This window comes from Crocodylus porosus, unplaced genomic scaffold, assembly GCF_001723895.1.
Source record: "Crocodylus porosus isolate Cpor-Errol unplaced genomic scaffold, CroPor_comp1, whole genome shotgun sequence".
NCBI classification, from domain to species: domain Eukaryota; kingdom Metazoa; phylum Chordata; order Crocodylia; family Crocodylidae; genus Crocodylus; species Crocodylus porosus.
In genome coordinates, this window is record NW_017728947.1 from 68,423,032 (window position 1) to 68,443,773 (window position 20,742).

General features: G+C 44.0%; 1 protein-coding gene across 2 annotated transcripts in view; it reads left to right on the forward strand.

Annotated features, from left to right (window-relative positions):
• Window positions 1-20,742, forward strand: part of NUBPL (nucleotide binding protein like) — a 211,197-nt gene that overhangs the window by 25,817 nt on the left and 164,638 nt on the right. For both annotated transcript variants that reach the window (XM_019552062.1, XM_019552063.1), the window contains exon 4: window positions 9,001-9,091. In XM_019552062.1, coding sequence (XP_019407607.1) covers window positions 9,001-9,091 — 91 coding nt within the window. The remainder of the gene's footprint in view (window positions 1-9,000; window positions 9,092-20,742) is intronic.

Below are 20,742 nucleotides of genomic sequence, written 5' to 3' on the forward strand. Positions count from 1 at the left end.
AAGGGTTCGTGGTTGAACAAAACAGTCTTATAGACTCTATTGCTCCATATGGCGTGCATGAATAGGCAGAAGTCTTTTTGCTTGAACAAATATACCTGTGGTCTTCTAGGAAGACCTGAAGTTTAGGTGTGAGGAACATGCTCTACATCTAGGGGTCGACTGAACTCGAGAAGGCAACCAGTTGATTTTGTGTGCAGATCCTGGGGCTGGCCGCCATTTTCCTGGGCTGAGTGCAGTGGGGTCCCCCCCACATGCCTCTGGCTGAGGGGTCCCAGAAGTCCTGCCTCTCCCTTTAGATTGCCAGATGGCCCAAAACTGACTTAATTACCCTGATTAAGCCTGGGGAAGCCATTAATCCTTGCATTATTAAGCCGTGGTTTTGGGCCATCACTGAGTGGGGAGGCTGCACAGGCTGCACCAGGGCCTGTGGAACTCTGGCTTGGCTTGTTGCCCATGGTGGGTGCACATGTGTAATGAGCTGGGTTGGGGCTTCATGGACCTGGTGCAGCTGCTTGCAGCCTCCCAGCTGCCTGCCACAACTGGCCCAGAACCCCGGTGCAGCTGCCTGCAGCCTCCCTGAAAGGTGGGCCTCTGTGCCCAGACACAAGGACTCTATAATAATGAGAGGCGGAGGGTCATTAATCTTCCTTCAGAAAACCTGGGGCCTATCGTGAATGTGTTAGTGGTTGGTGGATTTTGGGGTTATAGGTTTGAACATTGAGCTACAGCCCACCCCCATTCAACTTTTACAAAACACACAAAGGTCAAGTGCACTGAATTCAGGAGGAACATGCATTGAAAAATCATCAACATAACGGATAGAACCTAACCATAATAGCAATATTATAATCAACTATACAGCGATAACAAGTTAAACCTGCTAGAGGGAAGTGTGGTGCAGCACCAGGTCCTACCGTGCAGTTCACTGATTCAGCAATGACAGTGATCCTTGTCAGTAGTCAGATCCTTTCACCCTAAGGGTACTTGGATCTGAACTAAAAGAGTGAGGGTGATACATTACCAAATGATTGCTGGAGATCAAAGAAACCATTACTAGGTAAGTATCCAGATAAGGATCTTTCACACCCTTGCTTTCCACACGTTATCTCTCTCTCTCTCTCTCTCACACACATACACACACCTCTGTCCTCTCCCTCTCTTTCCTTAGTCTTCCACACTTTCTCACACCTTGCATACACTATCTGTCTCTAAATTAACTCACTTGCCAACAGTCTTAGGTTATACAACATTCGTGCGCATACCGATCACCAAGCCAACAACAATGACCCCGTGAGCACGCCCATTCTTCTCACAGGACTTTCTTTTATATTCCCCTGATCACCTCACCTGTTAATCATCACTATCCTCCAATCATAATGTAATGCACGTGCTTCCCAATCACTGTGCACTCAGCACCTAGGTGTTGCACAAGTTACTCAACTGGTCCAGGTGAAACACTGCACATGCCCAATCACCAAAAGCAGGTCACTGACATGATTGAGGTGGAAAGTTGAACTGTTCAGGAACCTGCATACCTCTAGCCAGAGCATGCATGGCTGTGAGGGAACGCAGGCCAGAAACCTGCCTCTAACCTCCCTGCCTCCTGCTGTGAGCAGCTGTGTTCTGCCACCCCTCCCGCTCTCCCCCCCACCCCTCCCCCTCTGCCCTTTCCCCCCCTGTTCCCCTCCCATTCTTTAAGACTTGCAGGGCATCCTGCCCTTTTCTTTGCTTGCCAGGAAGTTTTTTTGTTTTGTTTTGTGTTGGGGCTTTTTTTTGCAGTGAGCCCACCGTTTTTCATGGATCCCACCTGATTTCACATTTTCCACAAAAAATTTGCACAGTTAAGAATCTGGTAGATCCCTATCCACATCTTGAGGAATTCTTATGTTCAAGGGCTCTTTTGTGGAACTTGGGGAAAGTGCAAGGGAAGTATTGCAAGAAACTGAAATTAAGCTGAAAGCTACCCCTTAGAGCTTACTTGAGAATGGTGCAGGTGTCTGGTGAAGGTTATAAAATAGATCCAGCTGAGACCGTGGCTGTTCTTGCAGAGAAACCATTGACTACCACAAAGAAGATTTATAAGCTGGTCGGTTTCCATGTCTACTGTTGGTAGTACATCAAGATGTTACTCGAATAACATAGAATATTACTTCGTAACTGTTTTGTTGGAGTCAAACGCATGGTCCCATTGAAAGTGAACACTCTTAAGAGAAGAAAATCAAAGAATAAGGCAGAGGATCTGGATGGATTCAACTGGTTAGTTACTTGGATGGAACAACTTCCAAGATGGTTAAATCAAATAAGTGACTGGTAAAGTCACTAATAATTAGGAATCTACTTAAATAATGGTGAGACAAAGGTTTTATCATGGCCTGCTCATGGTAAGCAGAGCAGGTTTCATGGGCATTTCACAGTGGCCCTGGCCCTCACTGCTGATTGCAGAGAGGTCCGGGGGCCCTGTCCTTCATTGCTGATTGGTGTCCAAATACATTCACTTTCTTCACTTAGTCTGTGTCACTGGCTCACCCTCCCTAGCTCTGACTCAAATTGTGTGCTCTATGGCTGTAGTGATCGCCATGCTTTCTTTGTATTCCAGTAAGCATTTTTTTTTGCTTGATTTCATGGGAAATTGTGGCCAATGCCTTTTTTCATGGTGATCGTGGAGATCACCATTTTTCATGGTTTCCACAAAAATCATGGAACTGTGAATTAGGCCCCTACCAATGTGTTCCAGTTATAGCTGACTTCATAAGAGACTTAAATGCAATTTTATACCATGGCTAGGAAAGATCACTTGTTAGGCTTTCTTTAAAAGCAAAAAATGGAAACAAAGGTGTAAGAATTTTTTGACCCAGTCGTTTACTTCCATTTACTGCTTATCCATAAAAATAACCTTACTATCTAAAAATACTGCAGGTGGATGTACAGAACAAGGAACACAAATGCAAGAAGAGAAAGAGAATCAGACGTCAGTAATTCTGATGTGATGTTTTCAGATACCGTCCATGACATAGAAATTTGGAAATTGGGAGAAATTTGGTGGCAGGAGTATTTTATTCACCTTGGGGAAATTCAGATGGTATTCAGAAGATTTGGAAACTAGTGATCAAACTGATGGGATCTGCATCTATCACTGAAAAGTCTGAACAACAAAACGAGACCATGGACCTTCAGACGAATGATGTGTGCAAGGGTAGATCATCTGAACAATCCAATGATGCTCCAGCTCATCTAAGTAGAGAAGAGCCTCAAAGACACTGATGTATGATTGTTTAAGGCAGTGGTTCTTAAACTTTTGAGGCTAAAGACACCCCTTGTTGGACTCAATGCACCCTTTAGGATATACCAGCTCTCACTTCTTTGCTCGTTTTTTATTGCAGAAAAATAGCAGAGCAATTCTTCTGTTGCAGAGAGCTCAGAAAGCCCACAACCGGTCAGAATGTTTTAGACACTGTAAATTTCTATTTGAAATTCCTACGTTTATCTTGTGAGTCTTGTTTCATACCTAACAGTGCTAATATTGGGCTTGGACGGAGAAATACATGGTTTCTCTCTCTGGAGAAACCATGAGTGTACAGAAGTTTATAACTTCTCTCCCAAAATAGAAGTGGCTACTTGGGGAGAAAAATAACTCGGGAACAACACAAGTGAAATGGTTCCCCGGAGAATATCTCTCAGGAGGCAGAGCTACTCTATAGGCAATCACTGTGCTTTGCTGCTGCCTTCTCCCCCCTCCCACATGGGGAGGGTGAGTGTGTGTCAGTCGTAGCCAAGCTGGGAGCAGAGCATGCCACCTGAGTGGTTTGGACTGGAAAAGCCTAGTACTGAAGCAGTTAGGGAATGTGTTCTGTTTCTGGCTTGTTCCTCACCTGAATCACGCTCCAGTAATTAGGTGCAGGGAAGCATACAAGTTTATGCCTTGCCCAGTCTTAGCAGGGTTCCAGCAGAACATGGGGGAAAGGCTGGAGACTTCTACCCAGAATGCCTCTGTTGCAACGTCTCTCAGCCTGATGCATATTATTAGTGTGGCCCCAACCTCCATTGTGACCCCCTCAGTTCAGCACTATTCAGTATGTGTGTGTACTTCAGATACCCACCACAAAGGATCCATGTGCTAATAAGCCCTCACTCATGACTAGAACCAAGTGTTCTTGACACAAGTCCGAGGATGCACCAAAAATGTATGTGCAGATAAGGCACAGGGCAACCTGGTATGGCTTCACCTCCTGGTGGACAGGGCCACACTAATCATATGTGCCAGGCTGAGAGAAGGGGCAACAGAGGGATTCTGGGGATGTAGTGTCATAGCTCACCATGACTTGCAAGAAGAGTCAGCAATGAGGGGGCTGTACTTAACGGGTACTACTATATATCTTGTTCAGATGGGCGGCACTAACCTATTCTTGTGGTGGGTTTCCATCAGGATGCTTGCCTGATATGGGCCAAGTATTTTATAGTCACGCCCAGTGTTGGCTGCATTTAATCAACTTCATAGTTGGTTTCCATTGCTAAACACATGCTGCTTTTGGCAGAAGTTTAATGATAGTCAGTGTTTTTAGTGAGAATTCTTTGTATGCGATTATAAGATGGGGGAGCTTTCCCCTCCAAGCCTGTAGTAGGGAAAGAAACCTTGTCTTGGAATCAAGTAAATACAGTATGTTTGTATAGTAGATTTTTTTTTCTAAATGTGCTGCATATCTAATTACTTGGATTTACATAATTTATCAAATAGAAACTATTATCTAATAAGTCAGATCTAAACAGTTTAAATTCTATTATGTTGGAGAGCAAAAATGTGTGTGCAAGAGACATGAAAGAAACAGAAGGAAATTGGATGGTTCCCTTGTCAGTAGCAGAACTCATGGAAGATTTACTTGAGAACAATTGTTCTCAGCTTGTGGAATTTGTGGATTACTGCTAATAAGTCAAATGGGTGTTCTGAATTTATTAATAGAAATTTTGTGATTACATTACATTTACAAGGGGAGAATGTAGCACTCAGAAGAGAATAGCAGAGTTATTTTTCCCTGTACTCTGTTCTTTATAAATTGAAGGTCTACTTAGAAGATATAAAATAGCAAACATGGAATATGGGAGGTGGATATAGCTGCAGAATTTGGTGTGTTATGAAAAGACTTAGACACAGTGGGGGTTGTGCAAGTTATTTGTGTGTTTTGCTTTGAATACTTAGTGTAAGAAAATTCCAGTTATAAAACCACTTCTGGGCCAGGAGTAGATAAAATTCTGGTCAGCAGCTAAAATATGCTGGATTTAGTTAGCAGCCTGAAATACCAGAATTCAAGTATATCCTTGGATTGTCTTCTCTTTGGGGTTTTGAGCATTGTGAAAACGTTGGAAAGGATGATTCAGCTTGTGCCAACTCACAAGATGCTTTAGTAGCTACAGTAAGCCTCTGCCAGTGTAATTAAATTAGAATACAGGATTAATGGTAGTATACCAGGGATACTTGCATGCCACAAGTGAAGAGTTGGGAGCACTAGAGCAGCCCTCCCTTCCCTTCCACACAGTGCTGAGCTGAGGGAGGTGTGGCCAGGCCCCAGCAAGACGCTTTGATTTGGGAGGGGTCCACCCCCTTTTGACAAACCTGGCAGGGAATTGATAATGCAGTGTTTATCACCTCTAACTCAGTGTTTATAACCCCATTAAGAAAACAACAGAGGGACATTACTAGCTACCTGTTGATTCTGCCTTTGTCCCATCTGCCACAGCACAGACCATAGCCGGAATGTGGTCTGCTAGCTAATGCTGTGTGTCTAAGGCAGCGGGGATGGGGAGGGGAGGGATGGAGCAGGGAAGCTTGCAGTCTTTGCTGAGCTCCAGCCAGAGAGCATGCCGGGATCCTGGGGGAGTCTGATTTAACTTAAATCAGCAAGGGGTCTGGGATAGGCATTGCATAAACCGGAATGACGTCTGGTACTACCTTCAACCAGGTTTATCTCAAACCAGTTTCGGCCATTTTCAAACTGGTTTATGTGCACTGAATATCTTTTCTGTTACAGGTTTAAATCACTGATCACTTAAACTGATTTATGTGTAATATCTGTCCCTAGCCATGGAGAACATATAGATTCATAGATTCATAGATGCTAGGGTCGGAAGGGACCTCAATAGATCATTGAGTCCAACCCCCTGCATAAGCAGGAAAGAGTGCTGGGCCTACATTACCCCAGCTAGATACACATCTAGCCTTCGCTTGAAGACCCCCAGGGTAGGGGAGAGCACCACCTCCCTTGGGAGCCCGTTCCCAAATATGGGACTTTTTTTTTTTTGGTTCTGAAAAACAAAACATTTAATTTTGTCCATAACCAAGGACAGAAGCAAAATATCTCAAAACAAATGTTATATTATCCTTTTTTGATTCAGAAAAACAGTCTACGTGTATTATGCTGTCTTAGAACCACAATCAGTTTTTTAGTATGAAAGAGGAATGAAATTTGGGACTCCAAAGACTCTTGTGGTGATAGAAGAGTATTATATTATTTCCCCAGGACACTTACTTTATTTTTTATATTTGGAACCTGATGCACAGCACGGAGACAGCATTTGATGTACATTAGTATTTTTGAGTCCTAGGAATAAGTTACTTTTGGCAGGGATAATTTGGCAGTGTAACTCAATCAGAGGCCATGAAAACCATTTTAAACCTTAATTTCCTTCAGCATTATGGCTAAACTATAAGAAGGAACTCTCAGAGCTCATTCTAGTACATCACTGGGTGTTAGTGTACTTTTGTTGCAAAAAATACAACAAAGGTTTGTACAAATAAACCTAACAGAAAAAAGTGTCAGTTAAGTTTAAAATAGTCAGTCAGGTTTTAAATAGGTTCTTCTGCAAATATTTACTTTGATTTTAGAAGTAATTATGTGGCACAGCCCTAAGATGATGTTTTGATGGGTTCGATTAGCTGCTGACATGGATAAAAGGACTGAGTCATGAATCTTTATAATTTGTTAAAACATGCATTTTATCGCAGAACAAAGAACCTCTAAAACTGTTGTTGATGTCTTTTGAAATCTAACACAAAATTGGGGCTTTCTGATCTTCCTAAATTGCAGCTTTCATATGTTAGGCAAGAAATGGAATAATCTATCAGAGTAACTGCAGTACATTTTATAGCTTTCACAGGATCTTATAAATTATAGAGAAACAAAAAAATCTAAATGAAGTCTAAAGCTTTCATCAGTGTCATTACAAAAACTGTGCCAACTCTCAGTCTGCAAATACTTAGAAATATTAAAGAAAAGAGAACAGAATTTTGGCTAGCCACACACTAGGTTGAGTTTATGATGCCAATTGAGTTACCTTAAATCATGATTGTGATCTCTAAACAAAAGTAACACATTTTTATTTTTCATTTACAATACTTTTTGATGTACTTGGTTTACATGGTATGGACTTAGGAAAAGAATAAAATGAACAACTGCTATCCTTCTGAACTGTTATAACAATAAAAAGTCTTTGGTTGCCTTGATTTACAGCATACTACATGGGTGTACAACTCAAGCTTTACCTTTTAAATGTCTGCCAATAAACTTCCGCATTGAGAGCCACAATTAGTGAGATCCGTTCTGATTGGAAATTAGCTGTCAGCCAGTTTGCAAGTGAGAAACTAGATTGCAGATGCATGTGCAGAGTAATTAAATGAAAACTTACAGTGAGGACACAGGAATTGCTGTTTTGCTTTTCAAATCCTTTTTAAAAAAATATAATAAAGTGTTTTATTTAAATAGTTACCATATTTTCTCACATAAAACCAAGAACAGTAGCAGTATTAATTACTGTGGCTCTGGGAGCCATAGAATTACCATCTTTACTCGATTCAAAGACGAAGCTGAAGTTAAGACAACCCCCCAATTACTAGACTCGGTACATGGAAAATGTGTTATAATTTTTCATGTATAAAGTTTCATTATTAGAAGGTCATCTTTAATTCATCTCCTACACCATTGCAGGGAGGCAGGCAACGTGGAGGCAGGTAGTGTGGAGAGGTAAAGCAGCTTGCTTTGTGCCTCCCCCTTGCCACTTTGTTTTTTGCTTGCTATCCCGGTATCCTAGTGCCTCTTCTTCTCCCTCCACCACTGCCACCCCCCACCCCCACTCTGCGTCCAGCCGAAAACCCCTGCCTCTGGTAATCAGCATTTTTAGATTACTGGCACCCCCCATTCCCCATTCATGCTGGATAACAGAGCTTTTAGTATATGTTAATTCTGCCCTGCTCTTCCCCATCCCTTGTATCTTTCCCTGCTGCCAGATGTCCGGACCCATGAGGAGTCTTCCTCCCCAACCATGCACCAGATCAAGCTTATGCATGTGGTTGTCCTGTGGCAGAAAACCGCGCTACGGCTCCATGGCCACGTGCCGTTGGACCTGGTGCATCAACTCTAGGACTTTGCACTGGCTCTAGGGCTGTGTGCTGGGTGAGATTTGGCATGAAGCTTCAGGGATAATGTGTAGGATTGGTTCTGTTGTGCAGTCCTTGTGTTGCTGTGGCCAGTGTAGGTCCCACTGCAGGGTTAGGGCCAGGTGTGGCCCCCAGCCCTGGCACATGTTCCCCCAGCTCCCAAGCCCCCCACCACAACTTGTTGCCCCCAACCAGTGGCCCCAAGCACCAGAGATGACAGATAACCAGTCTGTAACCATGCTTCATGGTAAGACTTTTTTTCCTTTTTAGGCCTTTGCAAAAATAAGGTGCCTGTTATATTTGTGGGCATGGTATATGCAAAAACAAAATTGTACTATGGGCCTCTGGGATTACCTTGGTGGGACAAAGGTTCTACCCATGCTTTCTAATAATGGTGGGTATTAAATATAAAATTACATACTTACCACTCAGTTACCCAAGTTGTATGAAGTAAATTTTGGCTGTTAAGCAGTTTGTTATATTTATTTTTACATTTGAGCTTTGAATCTCTGCTGGACAGACCTTCCTTGAAGCAAGAAAGATGTTTTGACCATCAGATATGTTTTGTTCTCCTGCAGACAAAATCGGTTGGCTTGCTTGATGCAGATGTATATGGCCCTTCAATTCCAAGGATGATGAATTTGAAAGGAAATCCAGAATTAACCTCACGTAAGTGAAAGCCATGTTTGCTCTGATATTTTATGTTTAGTTTGGTATTCACACCTCTTCACAATGAATCAGTATTTCCTAATCATCCATTGTAATATAAGTATGACATGGAAAGGCCAATACTACTACTACTACTACTACTACTACTACTAATAATAATAATAATGGAAAAATGGATTTGGTATAGCCAACTTTTTCCTTCTCTTTTTAAAAAAGAAAAAAAGACAAATCCTTGTCAAAGTCAGTATAGCAAAACAGTATGCCTGGGAAAGAGGAGGAATGTCATTATGGTAGGTTATGTCAAACACCATTTAACTATCCAGCTGACTTTGACTTTGTCTCTTACTTTTCATTGAGCCAGTCTCCAGGCCACCAGATTTGCTTTCATAGTATCATAGTGCTTAGGATCGGAAGAGACCTAAACAGATCATCAAGTCCGACCCCCCTGCCGTGGGCAGGAACAGGTGCCAGGGTCATATCACCCCAGCCAAATACCTGTTCAGCCTCCTCTTGAGGACCCCCAAGGTAGCAGAGAGTACCACTTCACTTGGGAGCCCATTCCAGAGCCTGGCAGCCCTAACTGTAAAGTAGTGTCTCCTGAAGTCCAGCCTGAACCAGGTTTCAACAATTTGTGGCCATTATTCCTAGTAACCCAAGATGGTGCCTGGGGGAGTAGAGCCTCACCCAATTCTCGCTGGTCCCCCCTGGTGAGTTTATAAACAGTCACAGGTCCCCTCTCAGCCTTCTCTTGTGGAGGCTGAATAGGTTCAGGCCCTTTAGCCTCTCCTCGTAGGGCCTGCCCTGCTGCCCCTTTACCATGCAAGTGGCTCTCCTCTGGACCCTCTCAGTGCTAGCCACATCCCTCTTGAAGTGCGGTGCCCAGAACTGGACGCAGTACTCCAACTGTGGCCTGACCAGTGCCATATAGAGGGGAAGGATCACGTCCCTGGACCTGCTTGTGATGCATCTGTGGATACACAACAAGGTGCAGTTAGCCTTATTGACCACTTCCTTGCATTGGCAGCTCATGTTCATCCTGGAGTCAACAATGACTCCAAGATCCCTTTCTGCCACCGTGTTGACAAGAAGGGTGTTCCCCAGCCTATAGGTGTGTTGCTGGTTCTTTCTCCTTAGATGCAGCACCTTTCACTTGTCTGTGTTGAATTCCATCCTATTCTCATCCGCCCACCTCTGTAACCTGTGTAGATCTAGCTGGATTCTGTCCCTCCCCTCCAGCGTGCCCACTTCGCCCCACATATTGGTGTCATCAGCGAATTTGGACAGTGTGTTTTCCACACCCACATCCAGAACGCTGATAAAAATGTTGAACAGTACAGGCCCCAGTCCCCCGGGGACTCCACTGCCCACATCCCTCCAGGTCGAAAATGACCTGTCCACCACCACTCTTTGGGTATGACCATCTAGCCAATTTGCCACCCATCTGCCTACACACCCATTTGCCACTGATGTGTAGGCATCAGTGCCACAGTCACAAAGTTTTTTTAAGAGAATGTGATGGGACACCGTGTCAAGGCCTTCTTAAAGTCCAGGAAGATGACATCCACCTTGATGCCCTCGTCCAGGGACTTTGTGACCTGATCATAAAATGAAACCAGTTTAGTCAGGCAGGACATGCCCTCATTGAACCCATGTTGGTTTCCCCTGAGCATTACCTCCTCTTCTGGGCCCTTTCAGATGTGCTTCTTGATAATTTTCTCAAAGGTCTTCCCAAGGTTTGTTTGATGTTTCCTTGGAGAGAATGGGGGAATTCTTCACTCATCTAGAGCTGAGAAAGGAAGCTCTTTTGTCTTCTGCATCAGAAGCCTTCCTGCAGGCAAGAGAAGTATGGGGGAAAGAGAAGAAAGTAGGGAGGAGAGTGCCCATGATTACCTGTTGCAGCTTTAAGCTGCTGAAAGCCATTGTCTAGTTGAAGATCTGTAACAGTTTTCTTGGAAGTCTCTCCTCTCCTCCAGTGCCCAGACCAGGTTCAAATATACAGTTGCTAGTGTGACCGAATAGAAATTGTCTGGTAAATACTTTGTTACACACACCATTAAGCCCAGTTGAAAAAGTTGAAAATATTTGGACGTACAGACCAGTCCCTGTTGTTAAAATGATAGCCAAGTACTGTGACCCTATCAAAGAATGGACAGGTTGACAGTACTGCCTACACACACATTGCTGTGAACAAGAGCAGAGAGCGAACATATGCTTGTTCCATTTTAAAAATGGGCTGCAGCTTTGCAAGAAATATTAGCGTTAACCTTTACATTTGTGGACAGGAAGTCATAGGAAAAAGGAAGTAGAAGTTGCTTTCAGTTTCTAGTAGTGCCATTACCTTTGTATAGTTAATATATTGTTTTGCAAAGTGTTCATTTTTTAACATACACTTGAGCATTTATAATTGCAGATGTTGAATATGAGGGAGCTCATTCTGAGGTGGGTAATTTGATACATTATGATTTTGTATAATATTTATAAAAAAAATGTAAAAGAACAGTATTTCGTTTCCAAAGTCAAATGCTCAAAAATGAAGAACTGTTTGTACAACTTAAATTATTCTCCTTTATGTTTCTAGTTTGTGCTCTCAGAGAGAGGGCAGAGGTTCCCAAACTTTTTCTTTCTGCATACCCCCTTCCAGATTTATCAGCTGTCCACATACCTGTATCAACATAAGTTTTATTATTCCTATGTACCCCCCAGAGATGTCTTGTGTGTCCTCAGGGGTATGTGCACCACAGTTTGGGAACCCCTGAAAGAGGGCTTCTAAGAGTATGTATGTGAAGACTGTATCACAATGGACCAGTATTAAGGTTGGACCAGCAACTGTGAAATTTGACAGTTTTTAGCTTTTGAGTGCTTGACTTTGCGACCTAAATATTGCTCTTTTGCCCATAAGTTTTGCCTATAATTTCCTAGGTTATTTTTTAATGAAGGGTAAAAAGAAATTCTATTAGTTGCAACCGTAATAAGCATTATGCATCGTAAGTAGGGTTTGGTTACCTGAATTTTTGGTATTCAAGCACAGATTTCCATTGCAGTAATTACAGGACTATATCAGTTGTTGTCAGGAGAAGGTTGTTATAGCAGCAGCCCATCTGCCTTTCTAGGATCTCCCCTAGGTCCAGTGGAGAAGCCTGGCCCTTTTTTTCCCTTTATTTCTTTCCATAAAGTGGAAGACTTCTTTCCCTGCAGTACTCAAAATGACAGGGCTGCTGGGATCATGACTGAGTCCAGGTGATTTATGGGGGGAAGCCTGACTTGACCTGCTAACTCTTTTTCTTTCTACCTTTCTGAGAGTAAGGATAGCTGCTGCTACATTTGACCAGAAGTGGGAATAGCCATAGTCAGGGTCCCTGAAGTGTTTTGAAGTGTAGCCTGACTTAGCTCAGTTGTGTTTCCCATTTTCCTCAATACTGCAGCTACTCTAAGAGCTTCCATGCAGTCCGTGTTCAGCACATATGGCTAAAAAATGGTGGTAGGTTGGTGCCAGTTAACTAAACGTGAACATTCTGGCATTATTTGAGCAGGCTTCCACATTTTTCTTGAGAACTCCAGAGACGAAATGGAGCTGGTTATTTTTAATTGTTTTCTGTTTTGACCAGAGTGGAGTGGAAATATTTGAAATTCTCAAACAATGTTTGTAAAATTATTTTCTAATGGAAGCGAAATGCAGCTTAAAGAAGTGGGGATTGTTGCTGGCTACTTGTATAACAAGGTTTTGTCTAGGCATACTTTTTGTACTATAAGAAAATCTGTAGAAAAACTGATTCAACCCCATAAAATGGCTGTTTTTCTGCTTTCAAAGGGTGTTTATACAATTCTAACTTACATCAGTAAGTTCGAACCTGCACTACTCTTTTAGCTTGTCTTGCTTGTTTGCAGTATTTCTCTCAGTTGGGTCTTTTGGTTTAGTCCCACGTCTTTTCCATTCTTATCCTTGTAAACACCAACCAGTAAGCCACACTGAATTTAGTTTTTGTTTTTATAAATATATCTAAATATATTTACATATTTATATGTATAAGTGTGTATGGGAATATATACATCTATTTTACTGCTATTAGTTTTGTGTACAAAATATACTTGATACTTTAATAGAGGAGTTTTTTTTTATTTTGCATTCCATATTTCCCCTGGCTACTCTCTCATTTAGTTGTTAACAATAATGTTTAACCTAGTTTCTGGATAATAGATTACTGCTGGATTTGCAAAGAAGCTTATGGTGAAGTTCAAGCAAACTGTAGACACGCTAGCTGAAAAAAATGGTTAAGTAGCATGGTTCTTTCACTCTGGAGGGTCCATTCCACAGCTGCTATTTAAAGAGATCCAAATTCTAGCCAGCATTACTCCAGGATATGGAAAAAATATTAGATTAAAACAGGTTAACAAAAAATGGGGACTTGCTTCAGAGCAGCTAACATGTGGTACCTATTCATGTATTTGTTCATGTACCATGTACCACATTTACCCAAATTTAAGACACTTCCCCAATAATTAAATTCTGTACATGGAAAATGTATACATTTATTATAATTTTCTATGTATAGAATCTAATTATTGGAGGAACATCTTAAATTTCTCTCCCCCCTACTACTGCAGACAATGGGGGTGGTATTTTGGGAGACAGTAAGGGGGCAGGCAGTGGAGAGAACAGGAAGGGACAGGGAGATGGGGAGCAGGTAGAAGGGGCATTGTGAAGGTGGTGGGGGAGGCATACAGTTTGTCCACTGCCATCTGTCCCCCCCTGCACTTCCCTCCCCATGTGCCTACCTCCACCCCCTTCCCCCCAACCCCTTTCTTCCCCTCTCTGGGCTACTTTGGCGCCCCACAGCATTGGATCCCCACTCCCTTCTTCCCCCCATTCTCCCTTCCTAGGCTAGGGATAGAAGTTGCACATAAACTGGTTTAAGTGATCAGAAACTGGTTTAAACCTGTAACGGAACAGAAATTCAGTGCATAAAAACCACTTTCAAAATGGCCAAATCTGTAAAATAAACCTGGTTGAATGTAGTATCAGAATTAACTGATTTATATCAGACTGGTTTATGGAACTTCTGTTCCAGTCCCCTTCCTAGTTTAAGTTAACTCAGAGTCCCCCAGCATCCCAGGATGCTTTGCAGCCTGGGGCTGGGCTATGTTGTCTGTTCCAGCAGAACCAGGTTGGCCCAGCCCCCCTGGTCCATAGTTGGGCACTATTGCAGCTCTGGCTAGCTGAGAAGGTGGTGGGAAACCTGACCCTTGACCACAGCCAGGGTCTGCCGGGGAGGGGGGAGCAGCCCCTCACAGGCTTTTCCCTCACTTGCAACTCGAGCAGGGGAGGGATGTGTGGCCAGACCCTGGGCCAGGTTGGCAGAAAGAGGCAGGGGGGGAAAGGAGCTTTAAGTTGCACCTTGTCATGCATCCACAGATGCATCACGAGCAAGACTAAGGAGGTGATCCTCCTCCTCTATACAATATTGGTCAAGCCACAGTTGGAGTTCTGCATTCAGTTCTGGGTGCCACTTCAGGAGGGATGTGGGTAGCATTGAGAGGGTCCAGAGGAGGGCCACTCACATGGTCAGGGGGCAGCAGGGCAGGCCCTATGAGGAGAGGCTGTGGGACCTGAACCTATTCAGCCTCCACAAGAGAAGGCTGAGAGGGGATCTGGTGGCCGTCTATCAACTTACCAGGGAGAATCAGTGGGGAACAGGAGAGTAGGAACGGCCACACGTTAATTGAGGATAGGTTCAAACTAGACATCAGGAGGCGGCTAGGATCTGGACCCAACTTCCAAGTGAAGTAGTGCTCACTCCTACCCTGGGGATCTTCAGAGGGAGGCTGGATGATCACCTAGCCAGGGTCATTTGACCCCAGCATTCTTTCCTGCCATGGCAGGGGGTTGGACTTGATGATCTGCTCAGCTCCCTTCCAACCCTACCAACTATGAAACTAGGAAGCATCTGTCTTCCAGCATGGGATCCCCACTGGGGTCTGCCTGGCAGGGGTGGAACAGTCCCTGCTTGGCTTTTCCCCGCTTGCTGCTTGAGTGGAGGGGGTGGGGCAGGGGTGTGGCCAGACTTTGGCTGCAGCAGGCTGAGGCAGAGAGGAGGGAGAGGGGTTTAAACCCCCTCTCGTACTCTCATGGGACCTCCATGTCAGGAGTGCAGCAGCCCCTGCTTGGCTTTTCTTTGCTGGCTGCAGCATTCAGGGGGCATGGTCAGATGCCAGCCCCAGGCCAGCATGCTTGTGTGGAGGGGAAGGAGGCCCAGGACTCCAGCAGGGGTTTGCCTGGGGGGCAGGCAGTCCCTGCCAGGCTTTTTCCTCCCCTTCCACCCTGCACCGTGCTTGAGTCCTTTGAATCCCTCCCCTGGTCCACATGGGGCCCCAGCCAGGAGCCTAACGGAGGGGCAGCCCCTACCAGACTTCTGCCTCTTCCCCACTCTCTGTTCAAGGGGGTTGGGGAGCAGCCCATTCCAGGCTTTTGCCCCTTCCCCTTTGAGTGGAGAGCTGGGTTGTGGCCGTGGCAGAGGCACACAGAGGAAGTTGGGGTAGTGGGGTTTCAACTCCCCACCATGCTGCATTCGACCCCAGCTGGCAATGCCTGGGTGGAAGAGGGGGAGGAGAAAACCCTGGCAGGGACCTTGGTGGGGGACCTCCCCCCATCCCCTCAAATGGGAAGCGGGGAACAGAAGCCTGGCAGGGGCTATCTCCCCTCCACTGCCCCCTGCCCAGACAGACCTGGCTGGGGTCCTTTGCCGGCATGGGAGGGGCTTTAAACCCCCTTTCCCCACTCCCTCAGTGTGCCAGCCTGGGGCCAGGGCGTGGCTACACCCCCACTCTCCACTCCAGCAGGGAAGGGGCAAAAGCCTGGCAGGGGCTGCCCCACAACCCCCTTGAGCGGGAAGTGGGGGAGAGGCAGAAGCCTGGCAGGGGCTGCTCTCCCATCAGACTCCTGGCTGGAATCCCGTGAGGGCTAGGGAAGGGATTTAAATCCTCTCCCTCCCTGCCTCAGTGTGCACCCCCTGGGCTGGGGCATAGGCTGCTCTCCACTCAAGTGATGAGAGAGGGAGAAAACCCTGGCAGATGCTTCCCTCTCCCCACACTTGAGCGGGGAGCAGAGGGAGAAGTGTGGTAGCTCCTTTCCCCCGATGTAGATCCTGGCTGGGGTTCTGTGTGGCCATTGAGGGGGTTTAAACCCCCCTCCCCCCAGCCTGTTGGCCCTGGGTGTGGCTATGCCCCTCACTTTCAGCTGGGGGTGGGGAAAGCCTGGCAGAGACTGCCCCTCCCCATAGGGAGCAGTGGGGCAAAAGCCTGGCAGGGGCCTGTGTGCCAGGGATGGGGTTTAAACTCCCCTCTCCTCCTTCAACATGGAGGCCCAGGCCAGGAATGGTGAAGTGGGGGGTGATGAGCTTGGCAGGGTGCCCCCTCCCCACCTGTAGCTGGCCCCGAGCTGGCATTCCATGCGGGCCACGAAGTGAGATTTAAAGCCCTCCTCTCCCTGGCCTCAGCATGCTGGCCCCAGGCTGGGGTCTGTCCGTGCCCGCTCTGCTTAAGCAGGGAGGGAGGAAAAGCCTGAAGCTTCCTCTCTTCCCTTTAGCAGTGGCTGGCAGGCTGGGGAGGGGTGCTCTAGCAGCTCCCAGCTTCTGGCCTGAGCCCCTGCAGGTGTGTGGCTGCGTTTCCAGAATCGAAAGCGAATGTCTGTTCACGTGCTTCTCAGTTCAAGCTACACAGTAACCTGCAAAGACTGAATTGATTCAGCCTCTGGCTTTTTGAATGTCTGTACTTAACCCCCAAAGTTTGTACCTTGTGCTTGCCCCTCCACCACCCATTTACCTTTGCTATGGCACTGGCAGTCTCTATCCCCGCTGCATCCTGGGGCACTGTGCACAGCTCCAACCTGGCCCCATAGCAGCGCTGCAGAGCCAGCACTGCTGCTACAGGGCTGAGCTGTGACCATGTTTCATGTTCCAGGCATCAGTGAGGATGGAGCCTGCTGGCTCCAGAGCAAAGGTAAGGGGCATGTGGGGTGTGGATTGGGGCTGGATCTGGAGCCCCAGCAGCTTCCTGCTGCTGCTGGCTCATACATAATTCTAAGATGAGGGGTTTCTCCACCCCCCATGTTAAATGGGGGAGAGGGGGGAAACTTTGTTTTTTAATTTAAGTAAATATAGTTCTATTCAGTAAGTGAAAGCCTTAGATCACTATTTTAGTTTACAGTTGTGGGCGAGTGAACAATTATTGTGCAACAGTTGCTCTGGAGCAAGTTCTACTCCTAGTTAACTTGCTTTTAAGTATCCTCAGTCTGCTAAAGAGTGACAAGTGAGTGACTTCCTCTTAACTGCAGTATCAAAAGGAATTTTTTCAGAAAAATTAGGAAAGCAGGAATGTAGAATAAATGTCGTTTAATAACAAGTCCACTTCAATTTTATGTTTACAGTTTTATTGGTAAGAATATTTTAGTGAATCTAGGTATATTGCTGTATATAGTAGAGAACTTGTATCTAGATTTATTCTTAAGTGCATGATGTGTGTGAACTTTTCATACAGAGGAAGGAATGTAGTATTATAAACAAATAATGAAAGGCCTCCTTAATATAAGCACTAACAATTTGCCTACTCATGTATAATGTAATTTGTTCTCGCTGTTGCACCTTTCTTTTTCATTTTAAATGGATTTTATGGAATGTACATGTGTAAATGAATCAGGGTTTTTACAGAAGTAAAACAATAGATTTGTATATTTTAAGTGCTAGACATATTAAGTAAGTCTGCTGACAAAATCAGCTCAGTATGTCATCTGCATGAATGATAACAGAATTATAATCTTTGGTTCTGATACTTCCTCAGAAACACCACTTAGTCTCTGCCAAGAGAAACATTTCATATGAACTTTTAATTCTTGTTTGAATGAAGTTGCAGTTTTATAAAGGGTGTTGGCAAATTATCTGCTATTAAATTGATTCAGTTGTGAAAATAAGAATTTGGAAGATTAGAAAACTGAGAGTGGACTTTCAGTATTATTTTACTTGAATGAGTGCCAACGAAGGAGTTGGCTTTCAAGGAGATGATATCATTAATAGGTAAGAATAACTAAGTTCTTTTCAGTTTAGCTTAAAAAAATCTTCTCTAGAATATAAACATAGTCTTTTCTTTTTGATAGTATTGGATTTTATATTTAACTTCCAAAATTGAAATAGAATAACTGAATAAAAACAAGGAGTTCAACATTACAACTGTTCAGTGTTATTTTTACATGCAACAAATCCTAGGATAAGAATGGGTGTTTTGCTGTTATACTTCCAGCTGTGACCGTGGATTGTTATGTAATCTCCCCAGTGGTGTCTATCCCCCAACATGCCTGCCACATTGTGGCAGTGAAGCTTGTGCTGCCCACATGGGGGAGATTCCAGGGACCCTAGAGAGGGGCCCCAAAGACTACAAGGAGTGCTGGAGTGGGTGATCCAGTTGGCTGGGCATGGGATGGAGGGCAGTTAAAAGCCGAACCCAGCAACAACTTTAAGGAGGAGAGAGAAAGAGAGTAAAGTGATTGATGAGATCTGGCAGAGTAACAGTTGTTTCAGCTCAAGAACCTGCACGGACAGAAAACAACAAATTGTGAGTGGCTGTGGTGCAGGACAGCGGTTCCTGGAAGAAACCGGGGACCCACGGTTCTGCAAACCGCCAGGCTTAATGATAAGAATCATACAGGTCTAGAATAAGAGCAGAAATAGACAGCCAGTAGCCTCGGGTTAACTGAGCCATGTAAAAAAGCGGAACTGTGTGTGGGGAAAACCATCCTATTTCAGCCAAAGGTCAACAGCCATTAAGAACAGAGCAAGCCTCCCTCTTTTTTCTTCTTTTTCATCAAGTCATGGCAGGCAAAATGGGGTGGATGTGCTGAGTAAAAACCTTAATTAAAAGACCTGCTGTGACCTTGGAGCTAGCATGCTACAAAATCCTGACAACACGTAATTGGGTTAAACCACCTGCTCATACACATCTTGATGTTCAAATAAAGGAGGGGTTCAGTGTGTTCTTAATTAGGCTCCTGTTCAAGGTTACTCACAATACTGCTGGGGCTGACGTGAGGCTCTGCCTTTCCTACACCCTGACCAGTCGTTAACCACTGAAGGTGAATATTCAGTGATGCTTATCAGCTGCCATGGTCTTCAGGCTCCTGACCAGGTCCTCTTGTGATTGTCAGATTTAATTTTATGCTTCTCCCTTATCTCAAGCAGTGCAGAACTCAACTAAAGCAGGGGTGTTCCTCTCACTAGGGCACTACTCTTACCTATATCAAATGTCCCAATCGGCCTTCCCTCGAAGTCTGCCAGTGTCTAGCAAGGAAGTTTCAAAATCCCAAGATTAGATGGATAGGTAAATATTTGAAATATACTTCTAAACTTTAATTAGATATTGGATAATCTGCCAGCAGTGTGGAATAGATATGAAAGCTAGTTATTATGCATTGTACATAGGTGAAACTTCTAAATATAAATAACATTGCTGTTTCTTCTATTTTATGCTTCCTCCAAAATGGCAGTCTTCTCATTAGTGAACTGCAAAATGTATTATTTTTTTAAATCTATCATTTAAAGTAATGGGCAGAGAGACAAAGTTACTGAAATTGTCAAAAGTATAATGGGATGCTTATAATCTTAACAATCCTTTATGATCTTTTTAACCATAATACTATCATAGCTAGTTGAATTTACTGTAAATCACATTTAAAAGAGTAAAGAGGCAAATGCAACTTAATGGGCATATCTACATGAGACACAGACTGCCCAGTAGTCCGATACCACTGTGCAGTAGCGTCATGTGCCAAAAACCATGCCAAGACGCTACTACACAGTAGTATTAGTCTATTGTGCAGTACTGTCACTTAAAAGGTGTTTGCCGGTGCTATTGCACAGTAACTCAGGTTACTGTGCATTTATTTATCACTTGCTTATACAAGTACTAAATAAATGCGCAGTAACCACTGCACAGTAGAGTCTTGTGTAGACATGCCCATTGTAAAAATACTGGGAGATACTTTACTTCACTAGAACATTTTGGTACTTCTGTAATACCTTGTAACAGAAAGCACTTGACAGCCTTTTCTAGAGAATTGAGATGACCAGAAGCAATAACATTTTGAGTTTGCTTTTACAATGTTTTATCAGTAGGATTTTATATTGTGTACAGTAAAATAGAATAGTATTGTTGGTACTATAGAAATCCATGTGTTAACAAAATGTTGCTAGAAATGGGTTCACATTCATTCCAGACACTGGTATAGACTTAAAAAAAGTTATATTTGAGAGCTTTTATTTTAACACATTTTTGAAAGTCTGCTTTCTGCTGTTGCTGCTGAACCTCTTAACTGTAGCAAAGTTATTGAAATATTCGGCTGTATCCAGGGGTGAACCCATTTTGGCTTATGCATGTTTAGATTCTAAAAATAGGATTTAAATGGTTTACTGTGGGTGAGAAACATTCCAACTGAATATTAGGGGATGAATTTCAAATGTATCTTCCCTCATTGAAAACTTCTTTCAGTTACTGGTATTATGATTTAATAGTCCAGCATAGCTAACATTTATAGTGCTTAATGAATATTAGAAAGATAATATAATTATTGTAATAATTATACAATATTTACCAATGTCTTCTAAACATTTGTT